At 36.9% G+C, this 24,495-nt stretch overlaps 1 protein-coding gene across 3 annotated transcripts in view; it reads left to right on the top strand.

The window, feature by feature from the left end:
• Positions 1 to 24,495, top strand: part of LOC120539274 (glutamate receptor ionotropic, delta-1-like) — a 1,446,518-nt gene that overhangs the window by 1,200,946 nt on the left and 221,077 nt on the right. For all 3 annotated transcript variants that reach the window (XM_039769204.1, XM_039769195.1, XM_039769212.1), the window contains one exon: positions 13,007 to 13,168. In XM_039769204.1, the coding sequence (XP_039625138.1) occupies positions 13,007 to 13,168 (162 nt within the window). The remainder of the gene's footprint in view (positions 1 to 13,006; positions 13,169 to 24,495) is intronic.

Raw genomic sequence — 24,495 nt, 5'->3', positions numbered from 1 at the left:
GATAATGTTTCAGTAAATTCTTTGTAATTCCCCTTGTTAGCAGATTCACTACCCTCATCATGCCCTCTGAATGCCAGCTCTTGACGGCCATGCAATGAATTGACATAGATTAGGTGGTTAAGAAAGGCCCTGTTTTTCTTTTCTTTTCACTGTTTCATTGAGTTTTGCCACCTGAGCACTATCATTAATTGCATGCTCTGCAATGAAAATGCCAAAACAACTTAACCGCGCACCTGTTGTTTATTGTTCAATGTTCATTGCTTTTCTTATGCCTTTTGTGTACACTGTCAAAGTTAGTCAGATCCCCAAAACACAGTTTTGACCAAACAACCTGAAATGGCTTCATTAAGAGGCATGGCCAGCAGTACATTGTCTTTGTCACAGCACTTCCAGTTAGCCAGCTCACTCTGTCATACCAGGAGAGTTGTAAAGACCAATTACTTTTCCTTGACGTTTGAACAGTTTTGGGTGTTTATCTGCCCTGCTGATCATGTTTATTATCTGGTTTTGTCCCTGTTTTGTACTCATCCTAATATTATGAGTTTGCCTTTCCCTTTGGTTACACACTTTGATTCAGATGACTGGCAATAACCACAGCAACTTTAAAAAATACTTGCCAAATGGAAGTGTATAGATATCAATATCATAATGATAAAACATAACAAACAAGAAGAAATGTACACATATACATATACAGCTACCATGGCTGTCCATTTGTCTGTCCAAGATTTTAAATCACCTGTAGCTTGCAAACCGTTTGAACTTTTGACCTGAAATTTGGTATCATATACTACGTGACGTCGACTATCCACTTTCAGGGTGATGATTGACCTCCAAGGCTATTCCTTTTTTTATTTTTATTTTATTTTATTGTAGAATCAACTCTCGGCAGGTGCCAGCAGGGTGGGCATGCGGTGCATGCGTACAGGCGCCGTTCTCATCCCTACCTCACTTCCCCTACCTCTTCATATCTTAAGTCATTCTTGATGCAGATTGAACACTTAAGTGCCAGCTTAAGTGAAAAATTATGGAAAATGTAATTGCAACAAAAACACTGACTTAATCAGTTTTAACACGAGAAGATGCTGATGAAAGAAGAGAAGAAGCGGGCCGCTAGGGTGGGGAAAAGAAGAGCTGCTCATGAAGCAGCGTGCCTCAACATCTGGTCAAATGAATGCTAAACAGAGACAGAGAAAGAGGAGGAAAACTAGGAATGCTCAAGTCAAGTGTATTCACTGCACATTATCGTTCAGTACACCGTTACTGGTAAATAATAATTCTGTGGGTGTCCAGGCTCACAACAATGGTCACTAGTTCCTAAGTGCCTGATCTCTTCTACTCTCTGAATTGCATACCAATTGTTATAGAATAATATATCTTGACTGGCTTCTCCTGTCATTTGTGTTTTAACATACTGTGTTAAAAACAGTCACTGATGAAATTCTATTCTTGTGCTACACTACTTGTAAAGTTTTGTTATAGTTATACTATTGAGTACCTATAATATCCCACTCAAAACTTGATTTTTAATATTACTAAAAATGCATATTACAATTGCTGTCTTCATTTGGGAGGTTATAGTAGACTTCAGATATCAGACCCGTATTCCCTATTATTTTCTAGTCAATTACAAAATTTTCACCTGACTCATCACCCATTTTTGACAGACTAATTCTCTTATACATAAATTGTAACTCCTTCATCTTTTTGATTTTGACTGTGTTTCCTAAATAATATGTACCCCTCATTGTTATTCTCATCTGCATCTCCTGCTAGGTTTCTGTTGTTTCTATCGTATCATAATTACGTACATCTATAAATACTTCAAACCCATTTGTTTTTTTTCTGGATATTACTAGCATTAAGGCAAACATTTTTTATGTATTAATGTTATTACTTCAGCTTATTAGCTGTGGAATAGAAATTTCAGTTACCTTGTATAATTTTATTAATAATGCTGTTCTCATATGTGAAAATATAAACATGATTTATCCTAAACTCCTGCCCTCATTTCCTAATTTAAACCATCTTTAACTTATCTACTCTCACACTTCCTTAATACACTGGTGCTCCCCATGACAGTACAGGTTCCATAAACCTACGTCCCTCAGTCCTACACCAAGAGTTTGCCACATGTTAACCTTCTACTCCCCTCAATCTCACCTGGACTGGACTGGCACAGGCATAAACTTAGAGAAGACCACCGTGTCAGTCCTGCTCATCTGTTTAGCAACTAATACTTAAAATTAGAATTACATTACTGGTAGACTTTCCTTACTTATGTCATTTGCTATTGGCAAAATAAAATATACATTGATTACGACATATTTGGATTAGTAATCCTGGGTATTTCCTGCACTTTCCCTCAAAGAGAATATTCTGTGATTCTCAACCATATGCCAGTTGCTAATTTTTTTTCCTTTTTAGCTACAATAATTGATTTCTGTTCTTCTCTTCTTTTTCATTATTTTTTGATAGGCAATGGAAACATGGTGTGTTTTTATGATTTCCATCTTGAATTCTCTTATATGAATTTATTAATTTAAAAACTGATATTATGCCACAGGTGAACGCCCCCAACCTTGTTAACTCTACTCACAGGGCATCATCATCCTCCTGATTAATGTTGATTTGTCATCTGCTTTAGTTAATCATATTCCTTAGCCCACTCTTGATTTGTGGTCCACAGCTGCAACATATCAAAAAATCTCTTTAATTACTTACTCTGGATTATTTTCTTTCTGTTTTCTAAAATTTGAAGGTGGTAATGGCCAGAATATTTTCATTTTTTCCCATTAACATATATATTATGCAAAGTAAATAAACACTTGGCCTTTTTGCTAAAAGTGTGTAGCTTATCTTTAAATTTAATCAAAAACACTATGTAAGCCTTTTTAAATTTAATTTGATAAAAAATAATATTATTTTTGATATAATATGAAGTGATTTTAAATATGATCTTATGTATCCGTGAATGACCAAAAAGAAAAAGAAGTGGAACATTTCCATTCTAAGTTTCAGTCAACAGTTTTTTGTATTCTAGCCCTTATGATTCAGTATGTTTCTCTGTAAAAACAGCTTTGCAAAGACTTTCTACATCAATAACAGTCCACCGAGACATCCATTAGTAACTGACAAATAAAACATTCATCATATTTCTCGTCTGGTCGCCATGTACAGTAATGGCAGGATTCAAACACTACATTGGAATTCCACAATATGGCCAGAGTGAAGTGGCTTGATTAGCTATTTAAACAGAACTGCCAATTTGATGAAGAGAAATATTCAAAAAATCTAACAGTATATTACTCGTGATCTTGACATATTTATTACTGAGTCTAGCAGATAAAAAGTGTTTAATAGTCAAGTGGTTATTTTAGGAAATATACTGCCAAAAGAAACCTTATTTATGGAACAGTAGCTGATTTGTCATGTCTTGTGGAAAAATAAAATCCCTCATAACAAAGGACACAGAAGAAAAAAATGTACTGTTGCTGCAACAATGAAAAAAGAGAAAACGCAGGCAAATAAATAGTACAACCTGTCGTGGAGCGAACATCAGACAAAAACCAACGTTCCAAAACCTGTCAGAAGAGATCCTGTCTTCACCTAATATTTTGGATGTCTACCCCCGAGTACAGAAGCCTAACAGATTGTACATCTTTTATTTCACGAAGCAAAAAACTGAGTTTGCTGACAGAACAGCTTGATGGTCCAGAGGCCCTTTAGCTAAATGCAAGTTTACTGACTTTTACCTTCTTTCCTGGATAGCGGACTTCCAGTGCTAAAGTAAAACTGTCACACAAGTGAATACAAGTGTGCCTGGTCAGGATCCATTCAAAATAAATACTCGGCTTAGAAAATTTTGCAGACCCTAATGAAATAAAAGATGCAGAAATCAATCATTTAGTGGTGTTTTTTTTTTTTTTTTTGAGTTTGACTTAATTTATTTGGTAAATGAAAATTTAGCAAAAGTCACATGACCAATATAATACTAGTAATCTAAAAGCATTTCATTCATGAAGTACTTATCACAATAGTAACAGTGTCAGGTACACTGCATCTGCTGGTGCTGTCTCATACTATTGACTTAAGACATCATGCTCAGAAACTCTTAGTCACTACTAAAGGATGGCATACCTGTACTCCCATTTTTCACAACCTTGCCCTGTCATTTGGTGGCAAGGCATGCAGTTTTCTTCTCTGGCAGTACAATGAAGTTAACCTTCTGGGTAGTCTGTTTGACAGTTTGGACCTTATGACATTTCAGTCTCTCCGGTCTTGTTTTCATTTTCTTAGTTCATCCTTTTTCTTTAATTTGAAACTCCAATCAGTTTTCAGGGCATATGGCATTTCTGTATCTGGCCATACTCCTTTGCAACTGCTTTTGATTTCTTTTGATCCTTTTTCTCACTTAAATAAGCCTGTCTCCACTCTATATGCTCTCTATGTAATGGTTCAGTGATATCGCTCCACTGGCTTCTTCTCTTTCTTAAATATTTTTAAGAATGTCATAATTTATTCAAGAAGCCCTAACTACCAATTTATCCAACTCATCATAATTCATAGACTTTACTGTACTCCCCATAAATGTTTTCTCATGGGTCTGTCTCCTGATCCACTTAGACATTTATGTCCCCTTGGTTTATCTTGCTTCTACCTCCATATGTACTGGCCTGCTGTCTTCTCTTTCTGGTTACAGATAAACCACCTTCTCTCTTCCATTTTCTCTGTAGACATCATTCCTATTCCATAAACTCTCTTTCTGTTGTCTTGACACTGTAGTGGCTAACTTACTCCTTGCATGTTTTTGGAGATCTCGCAAGCTTCTTATGACATTTCACAATTTTCTGGAACTGTTCACCTCTTGGATTAAAGGAGCATCCTTAGAATCCACTGATAATTGGCTACTACAGTTACAACAATAAAAAGACCCATTGACATCACAGTTACAGCACAATTAGGTTAATTTGGTGATGTGTCTGATGCTTCTTTATCTAATTATTTTCACATTTATGCATTTTGTTGATTTTGACTCAGCCGTTGGGCTCTGGGGTTTTGTGGGAGGGGTTCTGGTTCTTATTTGGAGATTATAGCTTTTCCCTTATCAATTAACCAATTAACCTTTTTTATATGTGTGTTAATTTCCTTGAAGCAGTTAAAATTGATCACAAAAAAAATTATTGTGTCTCTACATAGCGTATAAAGGCATAGCACAACAAGACATTGTTACAAGGTACTTTTGCTTCTATATCTATTAGGAGCATCAGTCTAATTTATGCATCAATTGCCAACATCCTCACTAAAGCCAGAATTGGCAAATATGAAACTGACTGCATAACCAACTTTGCTGTATGTGACACTGCACTAGAATGCCCATCCTTTGACTCAACAGAAAGGTTCTCATGTCCCATTTGAGCTGAGGTCAAAAACCCAGGTTGGCCAAAGGAACGGGTTCAAAGACATCTTTAAGTTACATCTTATTAGGGGTCATTTCAACATTCTGACAGCTTATAGACCCTAGCCACAGAATTTCCCTTATTGACATCACATGATTCATTAAGGAACATTTCATTCTGAAACCAGCTCCCTCTCAAATGGCTCAGACAACAGTTAGCTACTAAAGGAGAAAGAGGAAAACACATATGCGTTTGAAAAACCAAAATCTCTAGGCTCGAGGATTGATTCTAGATTCAACATTACTACAGACAGAGAGAGATAGGGGGACAGATCTCCATAGTCTTTCTGTTCTTTAACACATTATATAACCAGGTTGTGGTTTTGAAAGATATTGGGCACTTATGACTGGTTACCAGATCACTGCTCTTACCAACACCTGCCTCATACCGATTTGTTTATTATTTGCATTATGAAATACATTGTGAAAAACATAAAAATATAACATAGTTTTACTTTCCTTTTTAGTTCCATTTAAGCCTTAAATACATGTGGCTAGTAATGTAAGGAGTTGTGAGCCCAATATAAATTGTCGTCCTACAATTGGTTGCCAGCAGTTCTCTGATTTGCTGCCTGTAATTCCAGGCTCTTTCTTCGAAAAAGATACTTTATAAGTTTAGATTGACATAAACTCTCTGATGTTTTGAAATGATAAAAATTCTCCTCAGATAATCTGGTATAATTATGTTGGCAGTTTCCATATTAACAGACACCTGACACAATATTTTAAATAAAGATTGATAAGTGTGAATTAAAAACTCAATTCCTAAATTCTGCTTTACTAGCTGGATATTTACATTTCTGATAATTTCACTCAGGAATACATCCATTAATGGTATGCAGAGGACCATAGTGACCTAAGCCACTTTTTTCCCCTCACACTCCTTCCAGTGAAGAATGGTTACTAGGGGTCTGGTTCACCCTGCTGCAACTTCCATAAAACAGCCAAAATCAGAAATTGTATTTATTGAAAAGCATTGTGAAAATTTAAAGTGGGTTTTTCGATGTATTATGGTGATAAATTCAATATAAAAAGATTTCATTTGTTTTTTTTAAATGAAATGACAAGTGGCCATTTTTATAAAGGCCACATGCTAACCTGTATGTTCATTTTATTGTAAATCTATTTAGGCTAAGTAACAGCACAGTGGTGCAGTGCCTTACAAATTCATTATTTCATTTTTGAATCCTACTCTGCTATTTCTTGCTGCCTGTTTTTTTTTTTCAGTTGCTGCAGTTTTCTACCTTCATCCCAAAAGATGTGCCTGTTAGGTTCATTGGCCATTTAAAATTGACCCTGCATAAGTGTGTGTTTGAATGGGCCCTGTGATGGCCTGGTAGCCAGTCCAGTCTATAGGACCATCAACCTCATTCCTGGATGGGATTAAGCAACTTTGAAAATGTTATGTTATGTTTAAGTTATGGCTAAAGCATACCACAGCCCAACCTAGTGGGCACACCAACACTTAATAAAGTGACACAGCTCAAAATGGTAAATTGAAAAGAAGACTATGAAATCTCTTGCAATTTTAACACAACCATGGGAAAATGATAGGAAGAAAAATAGCAGATGTTAGATGGAATATATTTGGGAGTGGGTAAAGCCCATTGTTTTTTGTAAAGTAGCATAGTGTGATAATTGTTAATTTGGTTCCTAAATGATATTGTTATAAACTTTATCACCACTCTTCAAGCCCCTAATCATTTAAAATATGTTAATAGAAAGCAAAATTGCATAACAAAGATATCAGCACTTGTATGACATACAGTTAGAGCAAGCCCAGATTAAAACCCACCCAAAGGTACAATAACAGAGAACTGATCATAATTTTAACACTGCAGCATGTGGATCCCCAGTAGTTTAGTAGCTGTGTAGCATTTCCCGCTCTTGCATTTCATCAAGCAGGGGGTTGACCCTCTTGCTCATCTCAACAAGTATACATCACTTCATCAAGTGGGGGATTTCCCCCTGAGTCATTTCAGCATGTGAATGGTAGCCATAATGGTGGAAACCGAATCACCAGAGAGCTTGTACCTCTGTACTATTGAAAGTATCCTTACCGGATCCGACATGGTGTGGTTTGGTAACCTGACTTTCCAGGATCACAAACTGTAAAGGATTGTTAGGACATCATCTAAACTCAATGGGGCTGACCTTCTAAAGCTTCATGCCTTCTACATACCTAAATGACTGAGGAGAGCTGAATCCATCATCTCTACTTACAGCCACCCAGCTCATTGCTTGTATTTGCTACTGTCTATTGTTAATTGCTACTGGAGCCCCACCACATGCTCCACAATGCTTGAGGGATAGCCTCTTACCCAGGCCACAAGGTCACTTAACTCTCAGTAACCTGTTCTTACATGCCATGTACTTGTACCCAACTGCTGGTTTATGTACAATTGTTTCATACAATTATTAGTTTGTATGGCATTTGCACTGCCATCTACTTTTTGTTTTGCTTTTACTCTTATTTACTGTATTTATCGTCTCCATATGTATTTATTTATTCTATTTATTTATACATCATCATCTTATTTTTATATTGTGTATTATTGCCTGTTCATACTTCCATCCTCCCTCTCCCTAAACTGTGACACAAGATTTTCACTATGCTCTCACTGTGTATGTGACAATAAAAATCTCTGATCTCTAATCTCTAAAACTTTCTCAAATTGGCTAATTCAGGTTTTTACTAAGTGTTGTTGGCTCTGTCTTGGCACAAAACACAAACCTCTGGACAGAGCACCAGTCCAGTAGGCCCATTCACTTATACACGCACACTTGCTTAGGGCTGGTTCAACATACATATATTTTGGATGTAGAACAAAAAATTATTACCTCACATGGACATGAGAACAACATAAAGACTTTACACAGGTAGTGAATGGACAAAGGATTTCATTCCAGGACAACGGATTTACTGTGCATAGTGTTGGCTGGGATTGGCTCCAGCAGACCCCCGTGACCCTGTGTTCGGATTCAGCGGGTTAGAAAATGGATGGATGGATGGATGGATGGATAAATTCTAACCTCTGCACCACTATACCACTCTAAAATGAAATTCAAATAATAAATAATATTTTGAAATAATTCATATGAAAATAGAAGTTTAGATTTAGCTGCATATGTTCCTGTAATATGCATCTGATGGAAAGCATAAGATGTTTAATTTACTAGTACTGCAATTAATTGAGGTAGTGCAAAAATGTTGTTTGAAAATATAGCCAGCAGCCATATGGTTATTTGAGAAGCAGAAATGAAAATATGTTTATTCATTTTAGGCAATACTGTACTATATATATATATATATATAGTGGAATAAACAGGGGCCTAACCGCTCCCAGAACATGGACACAGACAGGCTGACCACACAAGTGAAAAAGCAGCACACTTTCTATTTTCTTTTCTTGCTTTTTCACAGCACACAGTGCACAAGTCAGGAAGAAATAATGCTCGGCCCCTTCCGCTTCTCTCTTTCTCTTTCTGTTTTCGTTTCTCTCTTTGCTGCCTCTTTTATTGTGCACCTGGATGTGGCAGAAGTGCTGGATGGACACCTGAAAATACTCCAGGTGCACCTGGATCCTCTTCTGGCAGCACTTCCGCCACACTCCAGAACTATCCAGGTGCCCCCTGGCAGTGGCCATGGGCCCCAGCAGGGTTGAGCTTCCGAACTCCAAGCCCATGGCCCTGATGCTGTCCAGGGGGGTTGCTCTCTCATGTTCCAGGGGAGGTATTGCTGTGGACATGTCCTTTCTCCTGGTTCTTCCATCAGAAGGGCATCCCAACGGCCCCTGGCTGTTTGTCGCAATATATTGTGGTAGATAGGGGGCGCTCTTGCTCCCTTGAACCCCTGTCCATGACTCCAGACACCAGGTATAAGTCCAAATATTGACTTTATTAAATCTCCACAGTGCACCAAGTACCCTCTCCTCCACAATACTCATATACTAATCACAATAATCACAAATACAATCCTCTAGCTCCCAGACGCGTTGCCACCCTTCCACCCAGCTCAGCTCAGTGTCTGGACTGGCCCATAGTCCTTTTATAGCCCCTGATCCGGAGGTGTTCCTGCCCAATCACTCCACAGTTCCTTATTCCTTCCGGGTCAGGGTAAACAGTCCTTTCTTCAACCCGGGAGCACGTTATTTCTTCCTGTCACGTGACCGTGACGCACTCCCGGGTCATAGGGCACATAAGAGCCGACGAGTCCCCCCTACAGCAACGCCTGTTGGCCCCCAAGGTATCCAGCAGGGCTGTGTATAAACACTACATAGTCCATGATGCCCTGCTGGAATTCGGGGTATAATCATGCTGTCGGGAGAGCTCCTCCTGGTGGCCTGGGGGTGAAGGCCGGAGTAAAATGCCGGCAATCCACCACATTATATATATATAAAACAGTGCTAAGAAAGTAAATATAATATTAAATATATAAAGTCAATAATCATTAAATATACTTCCTTCCATCCATGTTCATATGACTCAGGAAAGTGCATAATGTAAATGATATTCACAGGATGGTGTATTCTGTATTTAAACTGAATGTCTACACTCACGTTTGATGCAGGACTCTACATTTAAATACCATAAAACATAACAGTGCTTCAGAAATGTTTTAGGTGTTAAAGGAAAATAACATGACAAGACTGATTTGATATATCATGATTCTGTTCTAAAACAAAATCTTAGGTACTGTATTATGGAACCTACCAATAACCAATCAACTTTAAAGCCAGTTTGTGAATTTACTACAGTTAGGGTAATATCAGTGATGGTAAAAAAACAGTTTCTGGAGTATAATATCCTATGTTCCCCTGGAGATGAAGAACAGACTACATGTTTGTCTTACCCTCAGAGCTCTAACCTTGTGTCAAATAGAAGTCTAGAAGTGACCACAGGTGGGAGTGCAAAACAGCCTCAGCATCAGATAGTAAGTGAATATAGAGCCGGGGGAGTGTTGGTGGCAAGCTTCAACTAATGAAAGGAAGAGGCGAAATACCAAGAAAAATGAAGCGTGTTTTGATGTTTAGGGTATGATTCTGAAATGTGGGCAAGTGAACTAGCAATACCACAAAGTCATCAACAGTGGTCCTTTTTAGGAAGACCTCTGGAGGCATTAGCAACTTATTATTATTATGTCTCCTATTACTGCTTACCTGTTTTTGGTCTTCTATATTCGTTTCCGATATTTTAGAAAGAAAAGGTACTAATGATTTATTATTGTGTCCTCTTTAAAAATATTCTGGTTATAGAGATAATGCAGGAGTGCCTCATTAGCCACAGGCTGATAAACACTTTAATTGAAAAAAGAAAAAATTGCATGGACAATCAACTTGTATAAGTTAACGGTATATAAGCAAACAGCACGGGGACCATGTCTTTGTTTGCTAGTAAATTGTTTATCCTTTTTAATAAATGAGAAGAAGAACAAACACATACTTATATTTATATTCATAGTTAATGTAGGGCAGTACCAGGGTGCATCTGCAAAGGAAAAAAACAATTAAAGGTTACTTCCTTGCTGAAAGAAAAGAAAGTAAAAGACACAGTGTTTTTTGTCTATAAGCCCTCATCAGGTGTTCAACTGAAAACAAAACAAGATTTAACATATATAGGAGGAAGGAGCAGGTTAAAGGAGAAAAAGTCAGAGTAGGTGAGAAATTGCCATTAAAGAAGATGAAGGGAGAGATTAAAAGTTAGATAGCTATTAATACTTTGACAAATATATGATCCCTGACTGAGAATGAGCTTATTTTCTTCTCTTTTTCTTAGAAAGTGTATTTGAAGCCCTGTGAAAGGATACAAACAGAAAGATCAGTTTGGTTATAATCATGCAATATGAAATGTTCTGCAATAGGCTATGTGGGATTTTTGATCCTAACGGATGAAACGTGCTCCCAGAAATGGTCTGCTAGCTGCATCCCTGTTTCATCTAGGTAGACAGCAGGACATTTCAAGAAATGCAGTAAATAAGGTTTCTTGACTGGCAAGAGGCCCAGAGTTTAATATTGAATTTACCAGAAGAATCAGAAACAATGGGATTGTGTAACATATTTGAAAATGATACATTGACTCCTGTTACACCTCAAAGTACCAGGTGAGGAAAGTAGCTCTCTTCTGTGAAGTGAGCTGTGAATTAGAACTTTGTTTTTGGCCTTCATCCCAGAATGTATAGGAAAGATAAATTGAAAGTGTAAATTGGCCTTTTAAGTGCGAGTGTGAGTGTGTAAGCAAAAGTTCCCTGCAATGGACTGCACCCCATCCAGAGTTACCTCCTAACCTAAACCCAGTGCTGCCAGGGTAAGCACTGTCTCCCCATGACCCAGTATTAGAATTTGCAGGATCAGAAAATTAATAAATTGATCTAGTTTGAAATCAGCTCAAAGATGAAATAACAACTGAAGAAGAATCTGCCTCAGTATTAAACTTTAATTTTAATTCAGTTTTTATTGCAACCTTGGGTGAAGAAATGCTTTCTGTTTTCCATGATGAATACATTTCTCATTAGGTACTTGTCTACAGATTTATGTTAGCATCTATGTTAACATTATATTAGCATTTTGCAGTGTTTTTTATATTTTGTTTGATTGCCATCTATAAAACTGCAATACTGTACTATTTACTCAAAACTGATGGACTTCAATGAGTGAAACTTGACAAAAAAAAAAGTTATGCACGTCTCAAAAATTAATTTGTAAAGTTTTTTTCTCCCTTTTTATTTTGGTTCGAAGACTCTGTCTTATTTGGCCATAGACAGATTACAAGTCCAATGCTGCTGAATTCAGGCATGTGTCTACCGCTATCTTCAAATGAGAAGATTGTGCTATAATTCAATAAGAGGGGGGAACAATGAGTGGTGATGGTGTAAGTAGGGGAGCAAGTTGCAAGTAATAAATCTCACTGAATTACAGGTTATTTCAGAAAAAAAATCTATCTTGCTAATACTGAGTTTAGTTTGGTTTTAGTTGAGTTTAGCAGGTTTTCGGGTATTGTTTTGTTTTGTCCAGGGCACAGAATGTCCTTAAATGTGATTCTTCAAGGGAGGCAGTTTGGTACTGGAAGACAACATCTTACAATGCTCTAAAAGAAAATTAAAGCATTATTCAGTCTTATACATGGTACAGAATTACAGAAGCCACAATGCCAGTCTTGCTTTGCAACTTTTTAACACTCTCATTTCAAGACTAACCAAAAATATCTAGCCTCAAAAATGAAAATTATACATTTACAAAAACTGTTAGCAAACACAGATGATATGTAGAAGTAGAAGAATGGAAACAAAATACTATAGTTATAAATGGTATCAAAAATGTTGCCTTTCATTTCTGATTTCTTATCATGTAAATTACTTGTGAAGATAAAGCTTCATCAATACAAATAAATTCTTATTTCATCAAACTGCATGGCTCTCAGTCAAACTATTTCTTCTAATTGTAATATAATCAATTAAGTATTAAGTTGCAGTGTATGAATGTATTAAGTGTCATATTTCAAAAGTACTAAAAAAGTATTAACTAGAACTAAATTATTTGTTCCATCCTGTAGGTCTCCAATTTGTACCTTTATGACAGCGTCCTCATGCTTGCTAACGCTTTTCATAGAAAACTTGAGGATAGAAAGTGGCATAGCATGGCCAGCCTGAACTGCATGAGGAAGTCAACGAAACCATGGAATGGAGGGTGGTCCATGTTAGAGACTATCCAGAAGGTAAGGACCTACCCAGAGTGCACATGAGAAACCGTTTAAGGTATTACATTAATGTAGATGTGTTCCATTTGCATTGTTATGGAAATCTCAAAGATACACATGATGTAATAAAATAGAATTTTATTTCTGTGAGATCAAACTTTGGTCACTACATGTGTGAGGAACATTATACCTAACATTTTATTCTTGAAGTAAGTATTAGCTGATAATGAGCCATTGTGCTTGTTCTATTTCATTAAGGTTTTTGATTTAGCACCAGGAACAATGTGATTGGAAAAGCTTTGAATCCCTAATACGTTAATATTTTACTTGGTTCCAGATAGTTTGCAATGGAGTCCCAAATAGGTATGCAATGCTTCACATGTTATCATGAATTGATAACGTTAAATTTACATGCACAGATGTCTGCTAAGTAGAGATTAGAACATCAGGTCAATGCTAGGTTAAGCTGTAAATAAGTGGTTCTTCATTTTACTTGACCTTTAATAAGTAATTTGTCTATAACAGAGGTAGGTTTTAGAGAAGTTCTTATCTGCTTAAGATCGCATCATGTATGAAAGATTGTCCCTTTGTTTAACTTATCACTGCTTGTCAACTTGTCATGGTTACTTGGTTCCTTTCTCTAAAAAAATAGTTATATTGATTAACTACATATTAGTTCCAGTTTTTGAATAAAGGTGAGTTGCCTCCACAGGTGACAATGGCAGTTTGGGCACCGGTGTACTTTTAACAATGAATTACGTCACTAACCCAATAAATACATTAAATAAGTGCTGTTTACACATATACTCGTGCATAAATTAGTATTTCACCTGGATAGATTGCATCCTTAAATTATTTTGCTGTCCACACTCTGTGCGGCACACTTGTATTATTCTTCTTAATTTTGATTGGTACGTCTTCATCCACATAGCCTTGCACCTTTTCCTCTTATCTGTCAACGTTCATGTCAGCATCTAAACCCACTAGGCCGGGACCTCCTTTTTTTAACTACACTGACCTGATGATTTGTTTTGATTTTTTCAGCTTCCAGTGCGTTTCACAGCAGGCAATCAAAAAACAGTCATAACGTTAACCAAACTAATTTTCTGAGTTTAAATAAAGTCTGTGTAATACACTTTCCTTGATTTAAACATTATGTAAAATTCAAAACAATTATTTTATGTAGATTGTGGGTGGTCAGGAGCACATTTCGAGATCCTGAAACACAAAGGGCTCAAAATCAGATGTACCAAAACGGATCACCACCTAGATTCAGCAGAAATTAAGTGCTGAGTAAACAAACAAACAAACAAGGCAAATATAAAATCAAACAAATATACAGTGGTACCTTGGTATACGTCTGCTTTGGAAAACGTCCAACTTGTTATACGTCCTGTTTGGACACGAAAAATTTTGCTTGATATATGACCTTTGTTTGGAATACGACTCGCGTGCTAACCTTGTTTACCTCTCTCGAGACAAAGCCACGACTGCCCACGTGCGTTAGTACGCCAGTTGCTAGCATTCAATGAACAACCCGCGCCATAACTCTCTGTGAACTTTCACATGTGTGGTATAGCGGGTCCACAGCTCCTGTCAAAGTCCAGCTGTAAAATAAATAATCACCGCGCTCGCAGCTTGGTAAAGGGGGCGTGGTGGTTATGTGGCTGAAGGTTGTCAGGGTGATTCACAATGTGGGCGTTTCTCACCAAAGTGCACTTGTGTGGGACCGTCCGCATTCATTGTTCCTGGGGCTGCTTATCTTGATAAACAGAAGCGCGAGTCAGCTAGAAGGGCAGTAAAAAGAAGGAACAGACGAGAGGGTGAGTGAGTTAGAGAGAGAGAGAGGGCTGCTTATCTTGATAAACAGAAGCACAAGTTGGCTTGAAGGGGAGTAAAAAGAAAGAAGCAGGGGGGCCGCCAGGTAAAAAGACACCGGGCTTCTTCTTGTTTTTTTACTTTTTATTTTTAAAGAATGCTTCCTGCTGTATTTTAACTTCGTTGTTTTAAGAAGACTTTTTTCTATTGTTTTTAACCTCCACGTTTCATTTCTGATTTTATGGATTATTTATTGGAACTTTGGAGACTGCACTTTAATTTGAACACCTTGTTTTGTTACTTGTTTTAATAAAAGCACTTTGCACTTTTTCACCATCCCCTTGCTTTACCGATGAGGTTAGCAGTGAGGCACATTACCGACGGTGTAGGGTTCAGGGGCTCCCCGGCAGCAGATGGGAGCATACAGCAAACCTGCATCGTCACAACGTGATTTTGTGTTTTTTTCATGTAAATTTGAATTGATTGTTGAAAAGTATGAAGGTGGCATGCGTATCCGGGACATGGCTGTTGCATACCGTTTGCCGAAAATGACGGTATCTATGATTGTGAAAAACAAAGATGTTATTAAAAAGTAAAGTGAGGTAAAATTTTCATTTATTTCATGTAATTGCTTTTGTATTTATGTATTTTAGTATTAAGCAGTGTTTAAATTATTTTATACAACCCCATCAATGTATAATATGCCAATAGCAATAGGATTTTTTTTTTCATGGGAACAGACTAATCATTTTCCCATTATTTTTTATGGGAAAAATTTGTTTGGCATACATCCTGTTTGGTATAAGTCAAAGGGTCTGGAACGAATTAAGGACGTATACCAAGGTTCCACTGTACTTTGTAATCCAAAATTTAAGATCAACAAATAAAGCCAAAGTCCATTAACCAAAGAATAATGAAAGAAAAAGTACTTGCAGTAAGCAAAATTCTAAATCCAAAGAAGAGCCAAAAAAAGGAGGCTTAACCACAATGTGGTGGCAGCGCTTACTTGAAATGCCGGCCGCTAAATAGCATGCGAGGATTGAGAAACTCTAACTCTGAGTTCAACAGACAAAGAACAAGGAACATGATTTACAGAAATGGCACACACTACAGTAACATCTCAAAACTCATAACACATTATTAAATAACTAGGAAAAAACATAAATATTGCAAAATCACTCCAAACATGATCAACAAAGTGTGACAAAACACCTAAACTTAATGATATACAGCATATCAGAGGCCTGGAATAGAGCTCTGGTAAATCCATAATACCATGAGCACCCTGATATGACAGTAGTTAGCTTTGCTACCTTACTGCTTTATACTCTGCTTTGCATTCTGCTTCGTTCACTGTCTACTGTTGGAGGTTGCATGTGCTACTTCACTTTAGCCACAGCATCCCAAAGGCATGTAGATTGAGTTGACTGTAAATCAGGAGTCGGCTGATACAGTGAACCATATAAAAAATGAGATAACATCAAATACAGACATTTGCTTTAAAAACAGTTGCTCTAAAATAGGGTTTAATTATCACATTTGTTTGTTTATTTAAAAGCTGTTACGAGATTCTAAAAAATACATATAAGAGAATCATTTTAAAAGACAGTGATTTCGACATTATTCTAGTGACAGACATGAAACTGTTTCTGCTCAAACTGTTCATTTCAACTAAGAATCTGGTCTTCACAAGAATTAATTTAAGATTTGTACCTGTTAGTTCATGTTTACATTAAGCTTCTATACTTACTTTCAGTAATTATTTATTTTTGAAGAGGCCTGCTTACAACTGTGCTACCAAATAACGATACCATGTGCACAGAACGCTTGCAAAGCTTCAGAAACAAATCCTGAGTAATGTACTCTTTGTAGAAAGAAGAAAAGAAACTTTGGTAAACTTAATTTTGTAGTTCACTATTGTACTTGACTTCAGTTACTTTCAGCCATCGGACTTCTGCAATACTGTCCACATTAACAGCTAAAGGAAATTTAATTAAATGAATAATAAACAGAAAATCCAACCATAAACAGCGAGACTTAGAAAAGCTCTTTTAAACGACAATGGCTCCCACTCCCAGGCTTTTGCAATTATTTTAAATAGCCTGAAGGAGGGCCCAGGAGTGGTGATGTCATGGTGGCCCCAGCTCCATCCACTAGTATATGAAACACTAGTACATTTGAAGACAGAGAACTTAATTATAACATTACATATATAAAAAAAAAAAAAAACAGAAATGCCACCCAATACATGACATTGTCACCCTGGACCTCCCAGCCCCATGGGCCTAGCACAGTTGCTCCACCAGCACTGCCTATAGTTATGCCAGTAATGTGTGGTGAGGCACTGACTCCTTCTTGTCTGATTTACAAATATATGAACGCAAAAGAGTAACTTACACACTGACTGCAGGCAGTCAAAATATCCCATGTTAATCAAGACATTGTCACAAGTTGACAACAAGAGGCACAGAAAGCAGTAAAGGCAGTTTCTTTTAGGACAGCCACACAACCATTCTTTTCAAGTGTACCACTACTTTTGAAAAGAACTAGTTGTCGTTTGTCCCTTAGTTTAAAGGTCTTCTGTTATTTATCACTTCCTGTTTTGACTGAAAGTCCCGTTTTGAGAAATTTTTAAGCTTAGATATATAATCTTCAATTTTGGCAGTTAGTCGGAGCAAAAAATAAAAATAAATAGACTGCTGCAGTGCACTTGACTTTTTGATATCACTAACTTATTGGCTCCTGGAGCCTCTGCGTAGAACAGCAGCAACAAACACCTGTTGGGCTCACATCCACCCCCTTCAGTGCGGCACAATACTGTCTGATCAGCAAGACTAAATATGTCAGACACATTCATTAAACATATTAGCCAGACTGTGGAAAGTCAGGGTTTATAATTAACATGTCACCAAACATTATATTGGTGGCATACAGAGAGAGAGAGTAACAGGCACACAGCAATCGCATGCATCAACCCAGTGTGTGAGGGATAGCCCAGTCAGAGGTGAGGTAAGGCTCATCAGTGCCACATCTCGCGTTTCTCCACTGTATTTGAACCGGAAATGTGCAAATTCTGCGATTTTGAATATAAAAATGATCAAAATTATTGGAATCAACAGAAAACAAATTTATAGCACAGACCAGTGGACAAATTTATTTTATGTTATCATTATTAGTTTTTTACTTTTCATGCAGAGCCTTACCTGTCTCCCCTGACTGCCTGTCCCTGAGTTATGCCACTGGTTTGAGTAGCCATTTAGCTCCTCTGTTGTGTTGTTTTATATCTAAACAGTGTTAACATGGTTGAAATACATGGATGTGCTTTATAATTGCTAGTTTTTTATAACAGAAATTGAAAATATGAAAAAACATTCACAAAACATGTAACCATGTACATAAACACCAAACCTTCACACACTACATATATAGTGTTCATGTATTTATATAACTTTGTCCATTGCTATCATTCTGATGGTTAACACTCCATACCTCCAAGAAAGATGTTTCCACAGTTAATGTGTGAAATGTTAAAAGTTGATATATTTCAGATTAATGACGTTGACAGACTGTAAAATTATGAAAAAATAGTGTTCTTCCAGAATTTAACAGGTCAATTAGCATCAAGTCGGTGGCTGCGCTACATCAAATGTTACAATATCCCAAACAATGTCAGAAAGGGAGTGAGGCATTTCATCACACACTGAATGTAAACTAATCTCTTTTGCAAATAAATTTTGTAATTGTATGCTCATAACACACTTTTATATCTGCTTAAATTTAACAAAGAAGGTTTGTGTAGTGCCAGGCTTTTTGTTTCTTTACTCTGTTCAGGATTTTACTGTAGGCACGGCTAGAAAAACGTTTATTTGAATCACATCCTGTGGATAGGAAATAGAAACTCTTCAGGCGCTTTTCAAATAAATCCAAGCCACATTTAGAATATTTTTCAGTGATGTTACTTAACAAATGCAATTTTATGTTGTGTATTATTCAAGAAAGCAGTCGTATGAAATAATTATTCAATGTATGCAAATTCAGAATTGCTTAATCATCCGAAGATCCACGTCTCTTCCTGTCTTTGATTTATTCTCAGTGTCGCTTCTTTTTTACAAATCTGCTTGTCTCTTCTATTTTCAATTACTGACGCAGTATTTCAGTGATACACACACAACACACTTACCCATGACTTTACTGCTATTGTTGTGAAGATTTCAAAGTAATGTCATTGTTATTTTTGATTCCACCAAAGCAGAAATCCTGAAGGGATCACAACAAACTTATGGTTGATTTAATTAAATTGAAAATTACAAAGTAAAGACAATTCTATAACATCAAAATAAATTAGAATTATTAAAGACTAAATGTTTTTTTTACCATTTTCTTAAAGAAGGTAACAGCACTTTATCATCAGATAAATAAATGGAAGAAAATATTGTGGGCGCTTAATTTATATATGAAGAAGTATGATCATCTAAACATTTGTAAGCATACAAATTTCCTTGGGTCAATCCAAGAGTAGATAAGTGCACTTTAACATTATATATTGCTTTTTTTTAATGCTAGCCAATTTAGCAGTGCCACAGTTTTGTATGGCAAATATATTTCAGCATAAACATAAGGGTCTGTTTCCATGGAAAGTGCTTTTTGATTACTGCAGGTTTGTTTGTTTGATTGCATAATTATATCCATCAGAATTCTCAACATTTTAAAAGCTATTTTAAAATAGTTTATTAAATGATAGATTGAAATATATATTGTCCAAATGGTGAAGGAATGCTGGGAAGAAAGTTAAGACCAAATTTGAACTAGGAATAGAATGGGCCATATACAAGCCACATAAGAAAAACACTGGTAAATGAAGAGCAAACCTAAAAGTGATTCTGAAGGAATGGTTGTCACTGTAGGCAGAAGAAAATTCTTAAGGTGCATCAAAATAAGAGACGCACCATGAGTAACTGGCCTTGTGCTATCTTTATACCCATAATCCAATAGACATCATTAGAGAGTCTATAATTATGATTATGATGCACAATAACAATTATAATTACCTGACTCTTCAAGAGAAATAAGGAATGCAGCAGAATAAGCTGAGTGCCAGATCTCTCATTTGGAGCTCTAAAAAAATGTCCTGCCCTTGAATGGTGTTGTTCAGGTTGTTGCCTGATTGCTTGGCAGAGCTCTTTGAGCTGATAGTTGGGAATTGAGTAGTACAATATATATGTAGATGTGCATCCATCTGCCAGGTCATCATTTTTTGAATTGGCTTTGCTTATTAAAAGCTTAGCAGTACTCGGCTTAAGACAGGATCCAGCACTGGATGGGACACCAATCAATTGCAGTTCACATTTGCACAGAAATGAATACTCAATGAAACTAAAATAATAGAGAGATGTAAAGAAAAATACTTATTGAGAAAAGGCACCACCCCTTGAGAGGAGTGGATTACCACATGTAACCCATGTTGAAAAATAATAAGGAAAGAAAAAACACACACCAGTGCTCATTCCTGCATCTGGTCAAAAAATGAAGCCTACTTTTTGTGGTGAGGAGTGCAAGAAGAAATGTGTTTAGGGACAGCTTCACTGATCTCTACTTTCAGTCCCGAGGATGGGACAGGAAAAGATGGCCATGTTATATCCAAATCTTTTTCCCATGCACTTTTCAAATGAGTCCCCAAAAGAGACACTCTATACCATTGCACATGACAAAGGACATGGAGATAATGAACTCTGCATACAGTGTACACTCAGTCATCTCTAATTTAAACATAATTATATATATATGCACTCATAAGTTTTAATGATAAAGTTATAATTAGAACATTTTAATGGGTTTCATTTGTATATATTAAAATTCAGTACAATTTGTAAGGAACATTATAGGGTTACACGGGCATCTAAATAAAATATCTGACAGATCATCAGTCAGATCATCAGTGTACAGCTTTCAGCTAAAAAATAAAATCACTCAAAATGAAAATTTCAAAGATCTTTTACTTGATGTACTGTACTTCTTAAATTGATTGATTTCATTTTACTTAGCTTTCATGTACTGTAGCTAATATACTCAGACAATTAGTGTCTATAAACTCCTGATATTCACCATATATGAAACTATAAATAAAAACAGATTCAGCAGTTTCTATTTCCTAAACCACAGTGTCACAAGGAAGCTGAAGCCTATTGCAGCAAGAATCAGGCACAAAGTGAACACACAGACACACACATAAACACACACTAGGGCTAATTCAGCATCACCTGCACGTCTTAAGACTGTGGAAGGAAACCAAAACACCCAGAGGAAAACCAGGTGGACTTGGTGAGAACATGTAAAGTCCACACAGGGACTTCCAAGAACAGGAACCCCAGCCTCATGTTGTGAGACAGCAGTTCTGCCACTGCACCACCGTGTCACCTGACTAAGTAATATATTGTATAGTTGAAGATGCAGTTGTTTCTTAGCATTTCTTTCAATTAGGTAGAGTATTTGAGCTGCTACAAATTTAATGTTTGTACAGAACCTACTGTACAGCTCATCTACAAAGTGCAAGACAAAAAAAAAGGCATTTCTTCATTTTCGTGGCCTTTTATTATTGTCAGCATACATTTGCAAAATTAAGTGGTCATAGCGCATAGGTAAGTTTTTCCTCTGGGACAGTAGAACAATTTAAATACTACTGACTGTAAAGAAAACAAAAGATGGAATATACTGGAAATGCTGAAAAGGAATTTGTGTCTGCATTATAAAGAATAATTCAGCTAAATTAATTATTTCAGAAATGTATGATGCTGAACAGGCAGCACGGTGGCACAAATGTCTCCATAGCATCAAAATTAAAGATTCAAATCCATGCTAGGCTGGGCTAATGTCTAAAAGAGTTCCCAGGTGCCCTCCATGTTATTGCAGATTTTACTTTATTTTCTTTCATCATTGTAAATGTTAGGTTGCTGTGAGACTTTAAATTGATCTTGTGTGAGTATCGCCCTGGCCATAGCCATTTCATAGCTTGTACCTGTCCTGGACTCTGGCCTGTCACTCCATTATATTGGATTAAACAGGTTTAGTGAGTAAATGGCAGGATGAATTCTCAGCTGTATAATTTATAATGTTATGGTTGATACTTTTGTTTTATCAAGTATCAAGAGATTTATTCTCATACATGGACAATAAAACAGACACAAATGTTGTTATGAATACAGTTGCTGCACTGTTGTAATTGCTGCTAAATAAATATTACATTTTTCATCTCTTTCAGAATTTAAAACAGTAAAATGTTGATAGGTAAACACTTAAGTTTGTATAGAGGTCATGCTATCTTCATATATTATTCAATTTTTCATTTATATAAGATGAGCTAACAACCTGTTGATTAAAATCAAAATTACTTTTTGAAGTTTTAATTGTAGTAACTATCAAATGCTCCCATTAGGGGTTGCCACAGTGGATCATCTTCTTCCATATCTTTCTGTCCTCTGAATCTTGTTCTGTTACACCCATCACCTGTATGTCCTCTGTCACCACATCCATAAACCTCTTAGGCCTTCCTCTTTTCCTGTTCCCTGACAGCTCTATCCTTAGCATCCTTCTCCCAATATACTCAGCATCTCTCCTCTGCACATGTCCAAACCATCGCAATCTCGCCTCTCTGACGTTGTCTCCCAACCGCCCAACTTGAGCTGACCCTCTAATATACTCATTTCTAATTCTATCCATCCTCGTCACACCAAGTACAAATCTTAGCATCTTTAACTCTGCTAACTCTAGCTCTGTCTCCTGCTTTCTGGTCAGTGCCACCATCTCCAACTCATATAACATAGCTGGTCTCCTTACCATCCAGTTGACCTTCCCTTTTACTCTTTCTGATACCCGTCTGTCACATATTTACTCCTGACACTCTTCTCCACCCATTCCACCCTGCCTGCACTCTCTTTTTCACCTCTCTTCTACAATCCCTGTTACTCTGTACTGTTGATCCCAAGTATTTAAACTCATCCATCTTTACTAACTCTGCTCCCTTGATCCTCACCATTCCACTGACCTGTCTTTCATTTACACACATGTATTCTGTCTTGTTCCTACTGACCTTCATTCCCCTCCTCTCTAGAGTATATCTCCACCTCTCCAGGGTCTCCTCAACCTGATCCCTACTATCGCTACAGATCACAATGTCATCAGCAAACATCATAGTCCACGGGGACTCCTGTCTAATGTCGTCTGTCAACCTGTCCATCACCATTGCAAATAAGAAAGGGCTCAGAGCCGATCCCTGATGTAATCCCACCTCCACGGAATGCATCCGTAACTTCTACTGCAGACCTCACCACTGTCACACTTCCCTCGTACATATCCTGTAAAACTCATATGTACTTCTCTGCCACTCCCGACTTCTTCATACAATACCACAGCTCCTCTAGAGGCACCCTGTCATATGTCATATTAAATGAACATTACAAAGCAGCTTATTTAGTCAAGTAAATATAATTTAAAACATTAATATAGACATCGTCTATGCTAGTTACTGAATATTTTATCAAATAAACCTTGATTTTATGTGCCCATTTCTATTGTTCCTGCACTTTAGGAGTCATAGTGGACTCTAAGCTATCAATTTCCAGACAGTGTTCAGAAGCCATTAAGAAGGCAAACAGAATGTTAGGTTATATAGCACGATGTGTGGAGTACAGATCCAAGGAGGTTATGCTCAAGCTTTATAACGCACTGGTGATTCCTCATCTGGAGTACTGTGTGCAGTTTTGGTCTCCAGGCTACAAAAAGGACATAACAGCACTAGAAAATGTCCAGAGAAGAGCGACTAGGCTGATTCCAGGGCTACAGGGGTTGCATGATGAGGAAAGATTAAAAGAGCTGAGTCTTTTCAGTTTAAGTAAAAGAAGATTAAGAGAAAACATGATTGAGGTGTTTAAAATTATGAAGTGACTTGTACAGTGGATCAGGACTGTTATTTTAAAATGAGTTCATCAATAACATGTGGACACAGGGTAAATTTCACACAAACATTAGGAAGTTTTTCTTTACACAAAGAACGATAGACACAAGGAATAAGCTACCAAGTAGCTTCAAAACTCGACTTGATGTTATTTTGAAAAAAATAAATAGACAGGACAGGCAAGCTTTGTTGGGCTGAATGGCATGTTCTTGTCTAGATTGTTCTAATATTCTAATATTCACTTGTAAGTTAGTTTGCAAGTAGAGTGTTAGTGTGTCTTTATATTTAAAATCCCACCCACCTAAAATAGTTCATTAGTTAATTTGAGACTCTGAATGTGTAAGTATTGGTGAATGGAAAGTGGTGTTTGCCTTGTGGACATTATTGTTGGGATACACTTTTGCTTCTCACAATTCTAATTTGAAACCAACAGGTTGAGAAATTAGATGACTGGGCAAATGAACTACTTTGGGTTTTGAAGGCGTACTGAAGATCACACAGCATATCAGAAGTAGCAGTTGTGGTTTACATTCCGGTAAATTTGGTATCAGCTCATATATCCTGCTTGTTTTACTTAATT

This window comes from Polypterus senegalus, chromosome 1 (genome assembly GCF_016835505.1).
Source record: "Polypterus senegalus isolate Bchr_013 chromosome 1, ASM1683550v1, whole genome shotgun sequence".
In the NCBI taxonomy this organism is placed as follows: domain Eukaryota; kingdom Metazoa; phylum Chordata; class Cladistia; order Polypteriformes; family Polypteridae; genus Polypterus; species Polypterus senegalus.
The sequence above is the reverse complement of the archived record's forward strand: the minus strand, read 5'-3'. Positions and strand labels throughout refer to the sequence as shown.